Raw genomic sequence first — 14886 nt, forward strand, 5'->3', positions numbered from 1 at the left:
GGAAAGTACATCTTGTACAAGCTGACAGACCATTAAATCAAGAGAGCTGTGGGCAGACATACTGACACTGCAAGAATTACCAGAAAGCATTAATTTCAGCATTAATAAAATGGCAGTGAATAGATGACAGCTGCCAGATGAACTAAGAAATAAGGTTACTGGCCTTGTTAAGCTCGCGTCTGATTTTCTCAGGCACAAACTGGTCGAGGTAGCGTCTGAAGTGAAGGGCATCGATGGCGACGATTTCAGTGCCACGCCGCTGCCAGTCATCCCTAGGGCAGGACAGAGCGGGGTCCGATGAGGAACGGGGAAAGGCACTCACAAAATAAAACCTTCATGTGGTCAGATTTCTGAGACTTTGGCAGGGTTAAAATATTAAAAACCAACCAACAAATCAGTGGCTATAGGTCTCAGAAAAATAGGAGGGCAGAAAGAACCATTTTATTTTTAGATTTCAAGGCATACACATTGTGGACTGCCAGGCATTAAACAGTAAAATAAAAAATTATCGAGAGACGATAAATACGATGTATTGTAAACAAGTACATCATTTACAGTGAGTCTCAGAGGTTAAAGGATTTAGGGGCAAACAAAAGGAACTTACTTCTTTGTTCTCCTCTAATACTAAAGACCTGGCTGGTATTTGTATCTCTACAAGAGCTCGTTCCTCCTCTGTTTTGAAAGACTTGCTCTAAATCACTGGGTTTGTAACATCGTCATACATTGCTCAACAAATAACCCCAAGAAGTCAAGTGTTACAAAAAATGTGTAATGATTCAGTACAACATTCTACCTACTGTGCTCAATTGCTGACTGTGCAGAACTATTTTTAAAAAGACAAAGACAGCAAAGCAGACAAAAACACATTGCTTGTGTAAATAGGAACGACCGGGTGAGATGATTTTGGAAACGTGAAATTCCAAATGTCTCATCTCTTTATAAACTTGCATATATTGATATGCCAAGCAACTTTTCACACTGAAGAACAGCAGTAGAAACCTTCATGTTAGTCTGTAAATAATTATCAGGAATTATCCACACAGATAATTGTTGCAACCACATATTTTAACCAAAACAAAGAGAAAGAGACCAGGGGCTGGACTTGAGATATTACAAAGAATAAGTTTGTACCGCTACATGGGCAATAGCTGATTCTTTCTGCCATGATGACTCTTTTTCATTAAAACACACACACACAAGCTTTCAGGCACCATTTCTGTAAAAATTTACCTCTGGTAAACCAATTTAGTGGGGATGCAAGGATATCAAAGTATAAAAATATATTTCAATAAGAAATAGAAGACGGGGCCGGCCCTGTGGCTTAGCAGTTAAGTGCGCGTGCTCTGCTACTAGCGGCCCGGGTTCGGATCCCGGGCGCGCACCAACGCACTGCTTCTCTGGCCATGCTGAGGCCACGTCCCACATACAGCAACTAGAAGGATGTGCGACTATGACATACAACTAACTACTGGGGCTTTGGGGAAAAAAAGGAGGAGGACTGGCAATAGATGCTAGCTCAGGGCTGGTCTTCCTTAGCAAAAAGAGGAGGATTGGCATGGATGTTAGCTCAGGGCTGAGGTTTCACACACACACACACACACACACTCACACACACACAAAGAAACAGAAGACAGCAGCAGCAACGTTCATTGTAGGTTCTACTGTCAACTGCTTTGTGGCATTAGGCAAACTGTCCCAACATACGTTTCCCCAACCTACCAAATCTCACAGAAAAGTTAAAGATAACTAAATAAGCTAGTTACAGGCGTTAAGCTCTAATTAGAACCTATTCTAAATAAGTTTGGCCTTGAAAGTTAACCTCTACTGATTGCTTACAAATGGCAGCTAAGAGGTAAAGAACTGAAGGGAGCTCTGTCCTTCTTGTTCTTTTTTTTATTGCTTTTTTTTTTTTTTTTTTTTTGTGAGGAGATCAGCCCTGTGCTAACATCTGCCAACCCTCCTCTTTTTTTGCTGAGGAAGACTGGCCCTGGGCTAACATCCGTGCCCATCTTCCTCCACTTTATATGGGACACCGCCACAGCACGGCTTGCCAAGCAGTGCATCGGTGTGTGCCCGGGGTCTGAACCGGCGAACTCCGGGCCACCGCAATGGAGCACGCGCACTTAACTGCTTGCGCCACCTGGCTGGCTGCCTGCCCTTCTTGTTCTTGGTTTAGATTTCTGGCTTTTACTACTCTGTTCTTCCCTGTGGTATATGGAGATGGTAATACTGTTTTAACTACTTATGAACTTGTAATACTGAATTTAAAAAGAAAGTTAAATTTCTGAAAGAAGAGTAGACAGAAGACAGAACATACCAGCGTCAAGCCTATATTCCTTAGCTTTTTGCCATGCGATACCTGTAAAGTCAGAAACAAACTCACCTTTCACTCCCATCTTCATGGCTCCGGGCCCAACGATATGTCTCGGCATAGCCTGTGTATTCACTGTACTGTTCAGTACCTGAAACAAATAATCTGACAATATTACTTTTCAGAAAGATTTTTCTTAAAAGCTGTACCTTCTAAAGGGTCTCTGTTAACTTATTCCTCCTTTGTGGAAATATCTTATTGGCAAATATCAACTTAAAAATAAAAACACCACTATTGGTCTTAACGAGTTGTTATTATTTCCCACAAAGAAAAAAATGATGCCTCCAAAAAGCCAGCACAATGTCTATAATACAGTGACTGAATGTCTCAGTCAACATAGAAAACAAAATACGTTCTGTCACTTTCACTTTTTTCTTTTATGGACTACTCAATGCATAAAGACTGTGTTTCATAAAGTCCACTGTCTTCAATGTCAGTAATCTTATGGTAATATTTAGTTCGAATTGTTGAGAAAAGAAATTTGACGTTAAGACATTCCCTGCTAAGAAAAGTGTCATTAAAATTAAATCTAAGGGGCCGGCCCCGTGGCTTAGCGGTTAAGTGCGCGCGCTCCACTACTGGCGACGTGGCTCACCGATCCCACATACAGGATCCCAGGCGCGCACCGATGCACTGCTTCTCCGGCCATGCTGAGGCCACGTCCCACATACGGCAACTAGAAAGATGTGCAACTATGACATACAACTATTTACTGGGGCTTTGGGGGAGAAAAATAAGGAGGAGGATTGGCAATAGATGTTAGCTCAGAGCCGGTCTTCCTCAGCGAAAAGAGGAGGATTAGCATGGATGTTAGCTCAGGGCTGATCTTCCTCACACACACACAAAAAATTAAATCTAGGATTTGCCTATCAACAGGCAAGGTACTTCAAAGGGCTTTGTCAAACCAGGATATTATGGCATGAGAGGAAAGAGAGGGAAAAAAGTATAATTAAGATACATCTGATGAGAACATGCACCAAGCTTGCCACATAACACAGATTTCTAATTCATCAGACCTGGACATATTAAGAGGGATGGTGTCAAAAGTGTTCCACTATTTAACTAAATAAGCTCATTCCAAATCCTATGGTCAATTCAATAATCACTTGACTTGTCAAGAATCAACAAAACAGTAAAACGAAAAGCTGAAAACCCTGAGCAAGAAATTACTTTTCATATATAAAAAAGGAAAAAAAAAGAGGAAGAAACAAGACAACACTGAGAACTAAGATTAAAGATTTTTTTAGTACAATTGCCCTAATTTTGCCAGTAAATAAAACACAAGCAGACTGACTCTTTCAGGCAGCTGAACTACTATTTGTTAACAAATGACCCCTCATATAATAATGGTCCAATACTGAAAATATTTATGACAACGACATAATATTCAGGGAAAAAAATGACTCTACAATGTACAGTATTTAAGAAAATATAAATTTATAAAAATAGAGAACATATTTAATAAAAATAAAAAGAACACAAAATCAAATCATGGCATGCTAATTATGAAATCAGTTCTTTATCCAAAACCAAATTAATTTCATTTTGGGGGTCGGGTTAACTTTTTACATGTTTATTTAAACAACTCTGAAGCTTTTATACACAAAGAATAATAAATGTAGTGATCAAGATTACAAATGGCCTCTATAAATTGACAGAAAACAGAGGAACATGTTAAATACCACCCTGAAGATATAATCAGCAAAATTCAGACCCTGGGAAACTACAGGACCAACAGCCTGGGTTGCTTACAAAAAATTATAAGGAAAGACAAGAGGGAGGAACCTACAAATTAAAAGAAACAAACATTAAAACACTAATCATAACAAAGTGGAAGTAGTTACAGTAATATTGGATAAAACAGACTTCAAGTCAAGCAGTATTATGAAATATAAAGAGAAACATTTCATAATAATAAAAGGTCAATTCATTAGAAAGATATAACAATAATGCTTTTATTTTGGTTTAACATTTGAAAAATCAATTAATGAAATTCATTACCTTAACAGATTAAAGACCCCTCTATAATCATACCAAAAGTTGCAGAAAAGATAAAATTCAATACCCATTTCATGATTAAAATTCTTGGCAAAACAAAGAGAGAACAAAAAGGAACTTTCTCAATCTGATTAAGGATCACTACATAAAAACTTATAACCAACTTCATACTCAATGGTGAAAACATTCTACCTAAGATCAGGAACAAGGCAAGAATTACTACTCTCATCACTCCTATTCAACACCATAGTAAAGGTCTTGGCCACTGCAATAAGGCAAGAAAAGAAATAAAAGTCATAAAGAGTGTAAAAAAGTAAGCCTGTCCCTATTTGCAGATGTCATAATTGTTTACATAGCAAATCCTAAGGAATTACTAAAAAAGAAAGAAAGAAAGAAGAGAGAGAAAAATAAAAGAAAGAAAAGCTCATAGGGAAATGCAGTAAGATCAAAGGTATATATGTCTATATATTAGCAGCAAACAATGGGAAAATAAAACTTTTAAAAATCTATTAATCATAGCACCAAAAACCATAAAATACTTAGGAGTAAATGTAACAAAAGACGTAGAAGACACTACTGAGAAAAAGTAAAGAAGATCTAAATAAATGAAAAGATACACTATGCTCAGGAGTTAGAAGACTCAATACTGTTGTAATGTCAATTTTCCTCAACCCTGTTGATAATCCTAGCAGATTTTTTTAATAGTAATTGAGAATGTGATTCTAAAATTTACAGGGATATGCAAAGAACCTAGAATAGCCAAAACATTTCTGAAAAAAGAACAAAATTGGAGGACTCAAATACTTCGGTTCAACATTTACTTGGTCATGGCCTAAGGAAAGACCAATGGAACTCAATAGAATTTACAGGTAAATCCACACTTGTACTGTCAATTGACTTTCAACAAAGGTGCTACAACAATCCACTGGGGAAAAGTTAGTCCTTCCAACAAATGTTGCTGGAACAAGTAGATATTCGCATAGAAAAAAAAGCAAACTTCAACTGCTACCTCACACTATGAATAAAAATTATTTTGAGATAGATAACAGACATAAACATAAAACCTAAAACTATAAGACTACCAGAAGAAAATATAGGAGAATGGCTTTAGGATATTGGGGATAGTTAAAGATTTCTTAGACAAAATAAAGAAAGCAGTAACCGAAAAAAACAAAAATTGAAAAACTAGATTATATGAATATTAAAACATCTTTGGAAAATGCTTAGGCAAGACTGGAGGAAAAACATTCAGAAAACAAATATCTGACAAAAGACTTGTGTTCAGAATATTTGAAGACCTCCAATAAGTCAATAATAAAAATATAAACAACCCAATTTAGAAAAACAGACAAAAGACTTAAACATAAACCTCACAGAGGAAAATAAACAATTGGCTAATGACTACATGAAATACTGCTCAATATCCCTAGTCATCAGAGAAATGCAAATTAAAACAGTGAAATACCACCATATACCCGACAGAATGGCTAAAATAAAAAAGAATGACAATGCTAAATGTTGACAAGGATGTAGAACAAGTAGCATTCTCATATATTGCTGGTAAAACATAAAATAGACAACAATTTTGGAAAATAGTTTGGAATTTTCTGATAAAATTAAACCCACATCCATCCTTTGACCTAAAAATTCCACCCCTACATATTTACCCAACAGAAATTAAAAACATATGTCCACAAAAACTGCATACAAGAATGTTCATAGCAGCTTCATTCATAATAGTCTTGTACTGGCCAGGGTTCAATCAGAAAAAAAGAATCAGTAGGAGATATATATAAAGAGATTTATTTAAAGGAATTGGCTTATGCAATTGTGGCGGCTGACTAGGCAAGTCCAAAGGACAGGCTAGAGCTCTCAGGCACAGGCAGAGGCTGCTGTTCATAGGAGGAATTTCTTCTTCAAGGAAGCCTCAGCTCTGCTCTTAAGGCCTTTGAACTGACAGATTCAGATCCACTCAGGTTATCTAGGATAATCTCCCTTATTTAAAGTCAACTGAGGGCCGGCCCCGTGGCTTAGCGGTTAAGTGCGTGTGCTCCGCTGCTGGCGGCCCGGGTTCGGATCCTGGGCGTGCACCAGCACACCGCTTCTCTGGCCATGCTGAGGCCGCGTCCCACATACAGCAACTAGAAGGATGTGCAGCTATGACATACAACTATCTACTGGGGCTTTGGGGGAAAAAAAATAAATAAAATCTTAAAGTCAACTGATTATAGACTTAATTACATCTATAAAATATCTCTACAGCAACACCCAGATTAGTGTTTGACTGAATAACTGGGGACTGTAGCCTAGCCAAGTTGACATATAAAAAAGACCATCATAAGCCTTTAAAAGTTAAAACAACCCAAATGTCCATCAATAGGAAATTAGAAAAACATATGGCATGATCATAGAAAGGAATACTACTCAGCAATAAAAAGGAATGAACCACTGATATACTCAAAACCACAGATGAATCTCACATACATTATGCTGAGCAAAAAGAAGTGAGACACAGAAGAGCATATTAAATAAAAATTTATTTACATGAAATTCTAAAAAAGACAAAACTAATTTATAATGAAAAAAATAAAAATTGTGGTTGTTTCTGGGGCTGGCACAGGGACTGACCAGAAAAGGGCTCTAGGGAATTTTCTGGGGTGATAGACGTGTTGTTCTATGTCTTGATAAGGGTGTGGGATACAAAGGTATATTTGCCAAAACTCACCAAATTATACACTTAACATTGTGTACTTTGGTGTGTGTAAATTTTATCTCAAAAAAAAAAAAAAAAGAAAAGAACTGTAAATAAATATTAAACTCCACTTAACAGGTTTGCTTTTTTCAGTGGCATGGCTTAGAAGTTCTAAAATCACCTTTTATGTATTCTAGGTTTAAGCAAATGAGAAAATAAATTGAGGACACTGGGAGCCACATTTTTCACTGTTGGGGAAGTGAGGTCCAAATATGAAAAAGAGGAAGACTAGAATGTATGCTGTGATGTTGGATGGGAATGGAAGGTACTCACATGAATTTGTAGTTGTATGTATGTGTTTGTGTGTATGTGTACGCATTTGTGTGTATAACATATGTCCTAGCTCTGTCTGGTGAGAGGGCATAGAAGGAATGGCCTCCTTAGTAGCAATAAGCACACTCAGTATTCAAATCTTGATTTCTAAAAAACTACTCCAATTAAAATCCAGAACTCCTTGGAGAAATGGTTGATTCCAGAGTTGGGGCAGAGCATGTACAAGACGAACCTAGAACATATTTTTCTGCCAGAAAAGAAGGAAGTGTATTAAAGAATAATGGGCACATGTTAAAGGGACATAATAGCTAACCTGAAGGGCTCCCAAATCACCAAATCTAGGACAATTTAGCATCAAAATAGATGATAGTAATGGATTATAACCCACTGAATAAAATAAGAATCCATGTGTTTATACATATATATAATGAGGGAGAAGAGAAAATCCTTCCTTACAGTAGAGTGCCAACTAAATGTAGAAGGAATGATGGAGTTAAAAAAATCATTGGCCGACCCCATGGCTTAGTGGTTAAGTGTACGCGCTCCGCTACTGGCGGCCCGGGTTTGGATCCCGGGCACGCATCGATGCACCCCTTGTCCGGCCATGCTGAGGCTGCGTCCCACATACAGCAACTAGAAGGATGTGCAACTATGACATACAACTGTCTACTGGGGCTTTGGGGAGAAAAAGGGGAAAAAAAAGGAGGAGGATTGGCAATGAGATGTTAGCTCAGGGCCGGTCTTCCTCAGCAAAAAGAGGAGGATTGGTATGGATGTTAGCTCAGGGCTGATCTTCCTCACACACACACACACAAAATTATCACCCACAAAATCAGTGGGTGAAAGTTTTATGAGGGCAGGATATTTAATCTCAAAGTATGTAAAATACATAGTTACAGGTTATAATCATTTATTGTTTAACAACAGGGACACATTCTGAGAAAAGCATTGTTAGGCAATTTTGTTGTTGTGCGAACATCATAGAGTGTACTTACACAAACCTAGATGGTATAGCCTACTACACACCTAGGCTATATGGTACTAATCTTATGGGACCACCATTGTATACACCATCTGTCACTGACCAACATGTCGTCATGTGGTGCATGACTGTAATTACAAAGGGAAAAAGATTAACTTGACAGTGGAGAAACCCGGCAGATTTCACCTTAACCAAGTTATAATACCTCACTATCACAAATATTGGGACAAACAGGTATTAATTTTCTCCTTAAAAGCTACACTGAGTAGGAGACATCACTTCAGTGGGATTCCTACCACAGGGAATACACTGAATCTAGTTATGAAGAATCATTGGGCAAATCTCAAATAAGAGACATTCTAACAAATAAATTGGCTTATATACTTTAAATATCAAGGTGAATAAACAAAAGGAAAGGGTGAGAAACTGTCCCAGTTTAAAGAATACATGACAACTATATTCAAGGTGTGATCCTGGATTAGATTGTAGACCAGAAAAAAAAAAAATACGCTACTAAGTAGGATATGAGGAGGATAACTGACAAAATTAGAATATCAACTAGTGATTAGCTAATAGTACTTTATCAATATTAAATTTCCTGATTTTGATAACTGCGCTGTGCTGATTTAAGAGAATGTCTTAGTTCTTAGGAAATATACAATAAAATATTTGGGGTAAAAGGGCATAATGTCTCCAATGTACTCTTTTTTTTCTTTACCTTTTTTGTTTTTGAGGAAAATGGGCCCTGAGCTAACATCTGTTGCCAATCTTCCTTTTTTCTTTTTTTCTCCCCAAAGCCCCAGTAGATAGTTGTATGTCATAGTTGTACACCATTCTAGTTGCTCTATGTGGGACTCCGCCTCAGCACCGTTTGATGAGCGTCCTAGGTCCGTGCCCAGGATCCGATCCAGGGAACCCCAGGCTGCCGAAGAGGAGTGCGTGAACTTAACCGCTGCACCCCCGGGCCAGCCCCTCTCCAATGTACTCTTAGTTCAGGAAAAGAAAATAGAGAAAGAATGATAAAGCAGATGGGGAAGAAATGTAAACTGGTGCATCGGTGTGAAGATTATGTGGAAATTCCTTGTGTTATTTTTACAACTTTTCTATTAGTCTGGAATTTCCCATATCCATACAAATATAAAAATGTCTAAGTGCAACATGAATAAATACAAATAAAGCTATGAAAAATACTATTCTATTTTCACATATGATTAATATTTTCCATAATATTTCCAAGACTTAAAAGATTTAAACTCAATACTAGAGTATTGCTCAGCACACTGCTTCTAAAAAATAATTTTTCAAAAATTTAAAACAATTTATACCTTAATTGCTATAAATTCATGTAGAATTTTAGGTAAGACATTCAACTACAAATCAAAAAAATAACTACAAAATTCATGTTGTTTCTTATGTGACCCTTCCTCGACACCCTAAGTAGAATCGGTTGTTCCTTCTCTGTGCTTCTCAGTACTCTGCATATACCATCAGGAGAGCACTCAACATATAACTGCAATCTGAAAATGAATTATATTTCTACATAGTAGCAATGAACAATCAGAAACTAAATTTTTAAAAATACATTTATAATAGCAACAAAAATATGAAATATTTAGGGCTAAATCTGAGAAAATGTAAGAGAAGTATACAATCAAAAGTATAAAATATTACTGAAAGAAATTAAAGAAGACCTAAATAAACAGAGATACCTCATTCATGTGTCAAAGACTAAATATTGTTAAGATGTGAATTCTCCCGAAATTGATGTACAGATGCAAAGCAATTTTAATTAAAATTCAAGAGAGCTTTTTTTGTAGATATTGACAAACTAATTCTAAAATTCACCAAAACAACTAACTCTGAAGAACAAAGTTGGAGGGCTCACACTACCTGATTTCAAGAAGTATTATAAAGCTATGGTAATCAAAACAGAAAGAACAAAAACAAAAAGAACAAATTAATAAACTAGACGTCAAAATTAGAAACTTCTGTTCTTCAAAAGTCACTGTTAAGATAATGAAGACACACCAATATATCTGATAAAAGACTTGCATCCAAAATATATAAAGCACTTTCAAAATTCAACAATAAAAAAACAAACACCTCAGTTAAAACATGGGCAAAAGACAGTTTCATGTGTGTAGCCATATGTCAAAACTTACCTAAAGGTATACTTTAAATATATACAGTTTATTGTATGTCAATTATACCTTAATAAAGCTGTTTAGGGGCCGGCCCCGTGGCTTAGTGGTTAAGTGCGCGCGCTCTGCTGCTGGCAGCCCAGGTTCGGATCCGGGGCGCGCACTGACGCACTGCTTGTGAGGCCATGCTGTGGCAGTGTCCCACATAAAGTGGAGGAAGATGGGCATGGATGTTAGCTCAGGGCCAGTCTTCCTCAGCAAAGAGGAAGACTGGCAGATGTTAGCTCAGGGCTGATCTTCCTCACACACAAAAAAATAAAAAATCTGTTTAAAAAAGTGTAATCTGACTCCCTCACCAGACTGTCAGCTTCTTGAGGGCAGGGATTATAAATTATTAACATTTGTGTCTACATTAGCATCTTGTAATGCAAGAATATAGAAGCAGTTGAGTAAGTACTTGCTACATGAATATAATAATTACCAAGCAAAACAGGAAGAACATTGTATTAACTGAGGTTAAAATAATGAGTCCAGAAATACTTAATCTGAAGGTACTATGTAATTTTTATTAAATATAAAAAATTCACATTTACATAGACAGCATGGCATGTAAAAACAACACTACAGAGATCAGGAGACATGAGGAATCCAAAGTGAATCCTTAAGTAACCAAATCTCATGGGACTTTATTTCAACATCTGAAAATTAGGCTTGTCAATAATTTTTATCCTGTTTACCCCATAGAGCTGCTTGGAAAACCAAATAAGATGAGTTGAAAATCCTTCAACATCATAAAGCGGTTAGCATTGGTGTCATTAGACTTAACTTTGTAAGGGGATAGAGGAACCACAGATATATGATTCCATTTATGTGGGGTTTAAAAGCAACCTGGTCTACCGACCTGACTGGGAATAAAGAGAGCCAGAACCAGTCTTGTTCTTTTTCTATTTTCTGCCCTGCAATGGACAAGCTTCATTTTTCCTGTTTATTAAAAAAAACCAAAAAACAAAAAAACCCCTGCCTATTCTCATCTCTTAACTATGAAAACAAACACCTGTCTTTTGAAAAGAAAGTGGTTAAAAAATATAAAATATCAATTACCATATTTCTATTTCAAGTTAGGATAGTTTCAGTCTTCTTTCCTAAGAGAAACAAGGTTCGATTTATTTCCTTTAGGTGTGGGAAATCAAAAATGTACATACAGATGCTTTTGCTCTAAACAAATTAAATCCTGGGTTTTCTAAGTAGACATCTTTCAAAATTATGTTGACTGTCTATTCTGAAAAACGGATGCCCTTGTTTTAAATTCAAATTTATTGATAAACTCTGATGAAAATGCAAAGGTAAACAGTGCAAACAGCAGACAAGAGACAGAAGATTGAATGACCTTTGTGACAGCTATCTCTAGGGACAGCCTATAAGACTTCATGCTCAGAGACAAATCTTCACTTAGGCAAAAAACTAGAAGGAACCCATTACATTCTTTTCAAGAGTTCATGACAGCTTTATGAGTTTTTAGATTTAGTTGTAAGAAATATTCTTATTTTCTCTTACTAGTAATGAAAGTTTGTGATGAACATAGGAAAAAATATTTGGAAATTAAAAAAATTCTCCTTACCAATGGGTTATACTCTTGGAAAGAAGGTTTATATGAAAGCCATCTACCCTGCTTTTATAACTATCACTCATACAGTGGTGATTAGGCATCAGAACACTCTTGCCTTTCACTCCTATGATTAGTAATAATTAAGAAAAGCCAAACGCCAACTGAATTCGGATCTTTCCCAATGAGCTGGTATCATTTAGCTAGCAATGGGCTGTTTTTGAGGAGATGAGCACCTCTAGTGTTGTTACTCTATAAAAAGCACCAGTACTAGAAGGAACTGGTGTCCACTTTTGTCCTTTCTATCAGTTCTGCTGACACTCAAAAAAGATGTAAGGAACTGTGATGTCTGAGACGATTTGATTCACCAGAGGGCAGGTTTCATGTTAAATGTACTAACCTTCTGTTCAGTAAATTTCATATCTAAGCATCTGCTTTTTGTGCTCACTACACAGAAATAACAGAACAATCTTCCAGAACCACAGTAACACTCTTTGGTATTGAAGCTCTTTGAGAGATGTTGTAGAGGAACAAATACAAGAGAGGAAAATAAAGAAAAAAAAGGGAAGACTGGAGTTTTAATTCTTTCCCTCTATCTATACTTACTGAAAGGTTTTAACTCATGGCTGCTGTAGGGAGGATCACAGCAAATAGAGGGATAACACTGTCTGGATAAAAGTATTTTGCCTGTTTGCATGACTTGTATCATATTCATTTAAAAGTCTGATACCGACCAGATGCCCCACAATGATGATAAATTTAATTTATTTCCAATTTCTCAAACTCTTCTACAGATTCAGGCAGCACAGTCACAGCCATTAGCTCACTGAGCCTGGATGAATCATTGAAGGAATGGAATTGATCAGGCAGATAGATTGCAGTGCATGGTTAAGAGTCTCCTAAGAAGGGAGATGGCAGAAATCCAACATCAAATAGATGATGAAATGGCCATTTCCATTAAGGGAACATCACATCACAGATATTAATTAGAAGGCACTATAATAGAGTTAAGTGGACGTGGGGAAAAAATGCGGAGTTAAAAGTCACCCCGGATGTCCTTAGCCTGAGGTAATTATAGATGTGAAGGTGAGTCATGGATCTGCAATTTTCCATTCATTTTACAATGGCTGCAGGTAAGTTAGAGACCAGACATAACTCCAGAGTGATGATCTTTTTTTAGACTGGGGACAAACTAAAAAAAGAAAAAAACATTCCAATGTTTTCCTTTTACTATTCTCAGGGAAATTATATCCTTTACTTATAGCAACATTAATGGTAAATGACAACACTTACTGCTTTCCTAGTATAAGAGAAATGAAGCAAATGAAACAAATTAGTTTTGAGTTTAAATGCCAAGCATTCTACCAACTTTTTTATTTCATGGATGTAAATTCATCTTAAAAATTGTTGGGAAATTTTGTTCTGAGTCTTTGGTTCAAATCTAGCTTAAATGCTAAAAATTTAAAATCTTTTAAAGTATTATTTGATACACCCAAATGCTGGAGATAGTCAAAATCCAGACCTTCAGAGCTCATTAAAACAGTATGTGACCAATATTCAAAGTATTTTTTTGCCCAACAACAGATTAATGACAGTTTAATTTTTTGTTCTGTAATTCCTTACATTCTCTTCTCCCCTAATATCTTCCAACTGCATCCTTCCTATCTGCAAACATAATAAACACCAAATGCAGATAGATGACCAATATGTGAGTTAAGACAACACTGAGAATAAAAGGGTTTTATCTTTCCATTTTAGTAGAATTTGTATCACAACCTCAGAATTCTGGATGAAATACTTCAGGTTATTAACTTCAATAGCTGAGGCTCTACCCAAGAAGAAATTCCTTTGCTGAGGTTCCATTCTTAATTTCCTACATAAACTCAGACAATTAACAATTTTTATTTTTTGCTTTACCTCATCAAACAGCAGAATCACATGGATATTATAAGAAATAACACAGGGTATCTAAATGATGTGAAATAACTTGCTGAAAGCCCTTTTACCAGCAAGTACTTATAAAAGATAAGGACACATCAGCAAAAATGATGGAGTAAAAATTCTGAAAATTCTCTTCTCCAAAAAAGCAATGAGAACACTCATGAAAATTGTGAGAATCAACTTTTTCTGAACTGTGGGAATTAACCACAAGCTTGCAGCAGTCCAAGGAGTGTTTATTAAAAGAAAATTGACTGAATTTTGGTAAAAACAGGGAATTTTGTGACATTTTAACTTGCCCTATTCCTATTCTGCTCTCCCAAGCTCCATAAGTAGCCTTAAAAATCAACAGCCTGCATAACAGTGAAAACCAGCAGTTAATAGCCACCAGAGCGGGCAGAAGAGGGCTGAAGCTCCTTTAAAGCCCTATTCTCAGAGAATTATTATCATTTGACCTGTCTAGTGGTTCCTTGGAAGACCTCACTTGCAAGGCTGTCTTTATTTGACCTGACTTGGAGCTTGCCCAGTGTGAAAAGCCTAATCCCCAGGGGTGTTTGTTGAAAACAATTATAGGCAATTGTTTACCAGTGTGGCTGCCTGAGGCAGTAGATAACAGTTGGGGCAAACAACAGGCTAACCAAAAAGTTTCAAAGGAAAAGCTGAGAAATGAGATTCCTGTAAGGGGCTTTGAAAGTTCTAAGTATCCCCAGGAATCTAGAAGGCTACACTGCATGCCCATGGCTATACACATGCTCAAGAAAGACCTGAGAAGGTCCTAAGCTCCCCACTCTGTCTGACCTTGAGGCTCTGTGCAAGCAGGAAGGAAGT

General features: G+C 36.7%; 1 protein-coding gene across 2 annotated transcripts in view; it reads right to left on the minus strand.

Annotated features, from left to right (window-relative positions):
• The window catches only part of PARG (poly(ADP-ribose) glycohydrolase), a 126628-nt gene that overhangs the window by 21071 nt on the left and 90671 nt on the right, over positions 1-14886 (minus strand). For both annotated transcript variants that reach the window (XM_087431838.1, XM_087431837.1), the window contains exons 14-15: positions 2384-2462; positions 164-272 (exon numbers count right to left, since the gene is read on the minus strand). In XM_087431838.1, coding sequence (XP_087287964.1) covers positions 164-272; positions 2384-2462 — 188 coding nt within the window. The remainder of the gene's footprint in view (positions 1-163; positions 273-2383; positions 2463-14886) is intronic.

The sequence above is a fragment of the Ceratotherium simum genome, chromosome 6 (assembly GCF_057802395.1).
Source record: "Ceratotherium simum simum isolate JZ-2026a chromosome 6, ASM5780239v1, whole genome shotgun sequence".
NCBI classification, from domain to species: domain Eukaryota; kingdom Metazoa; phylum Chordata; class Mammalia; order Perissodactyla; family Rhinocerotidae; genus Ceratotherium; species Ceratotherium simum.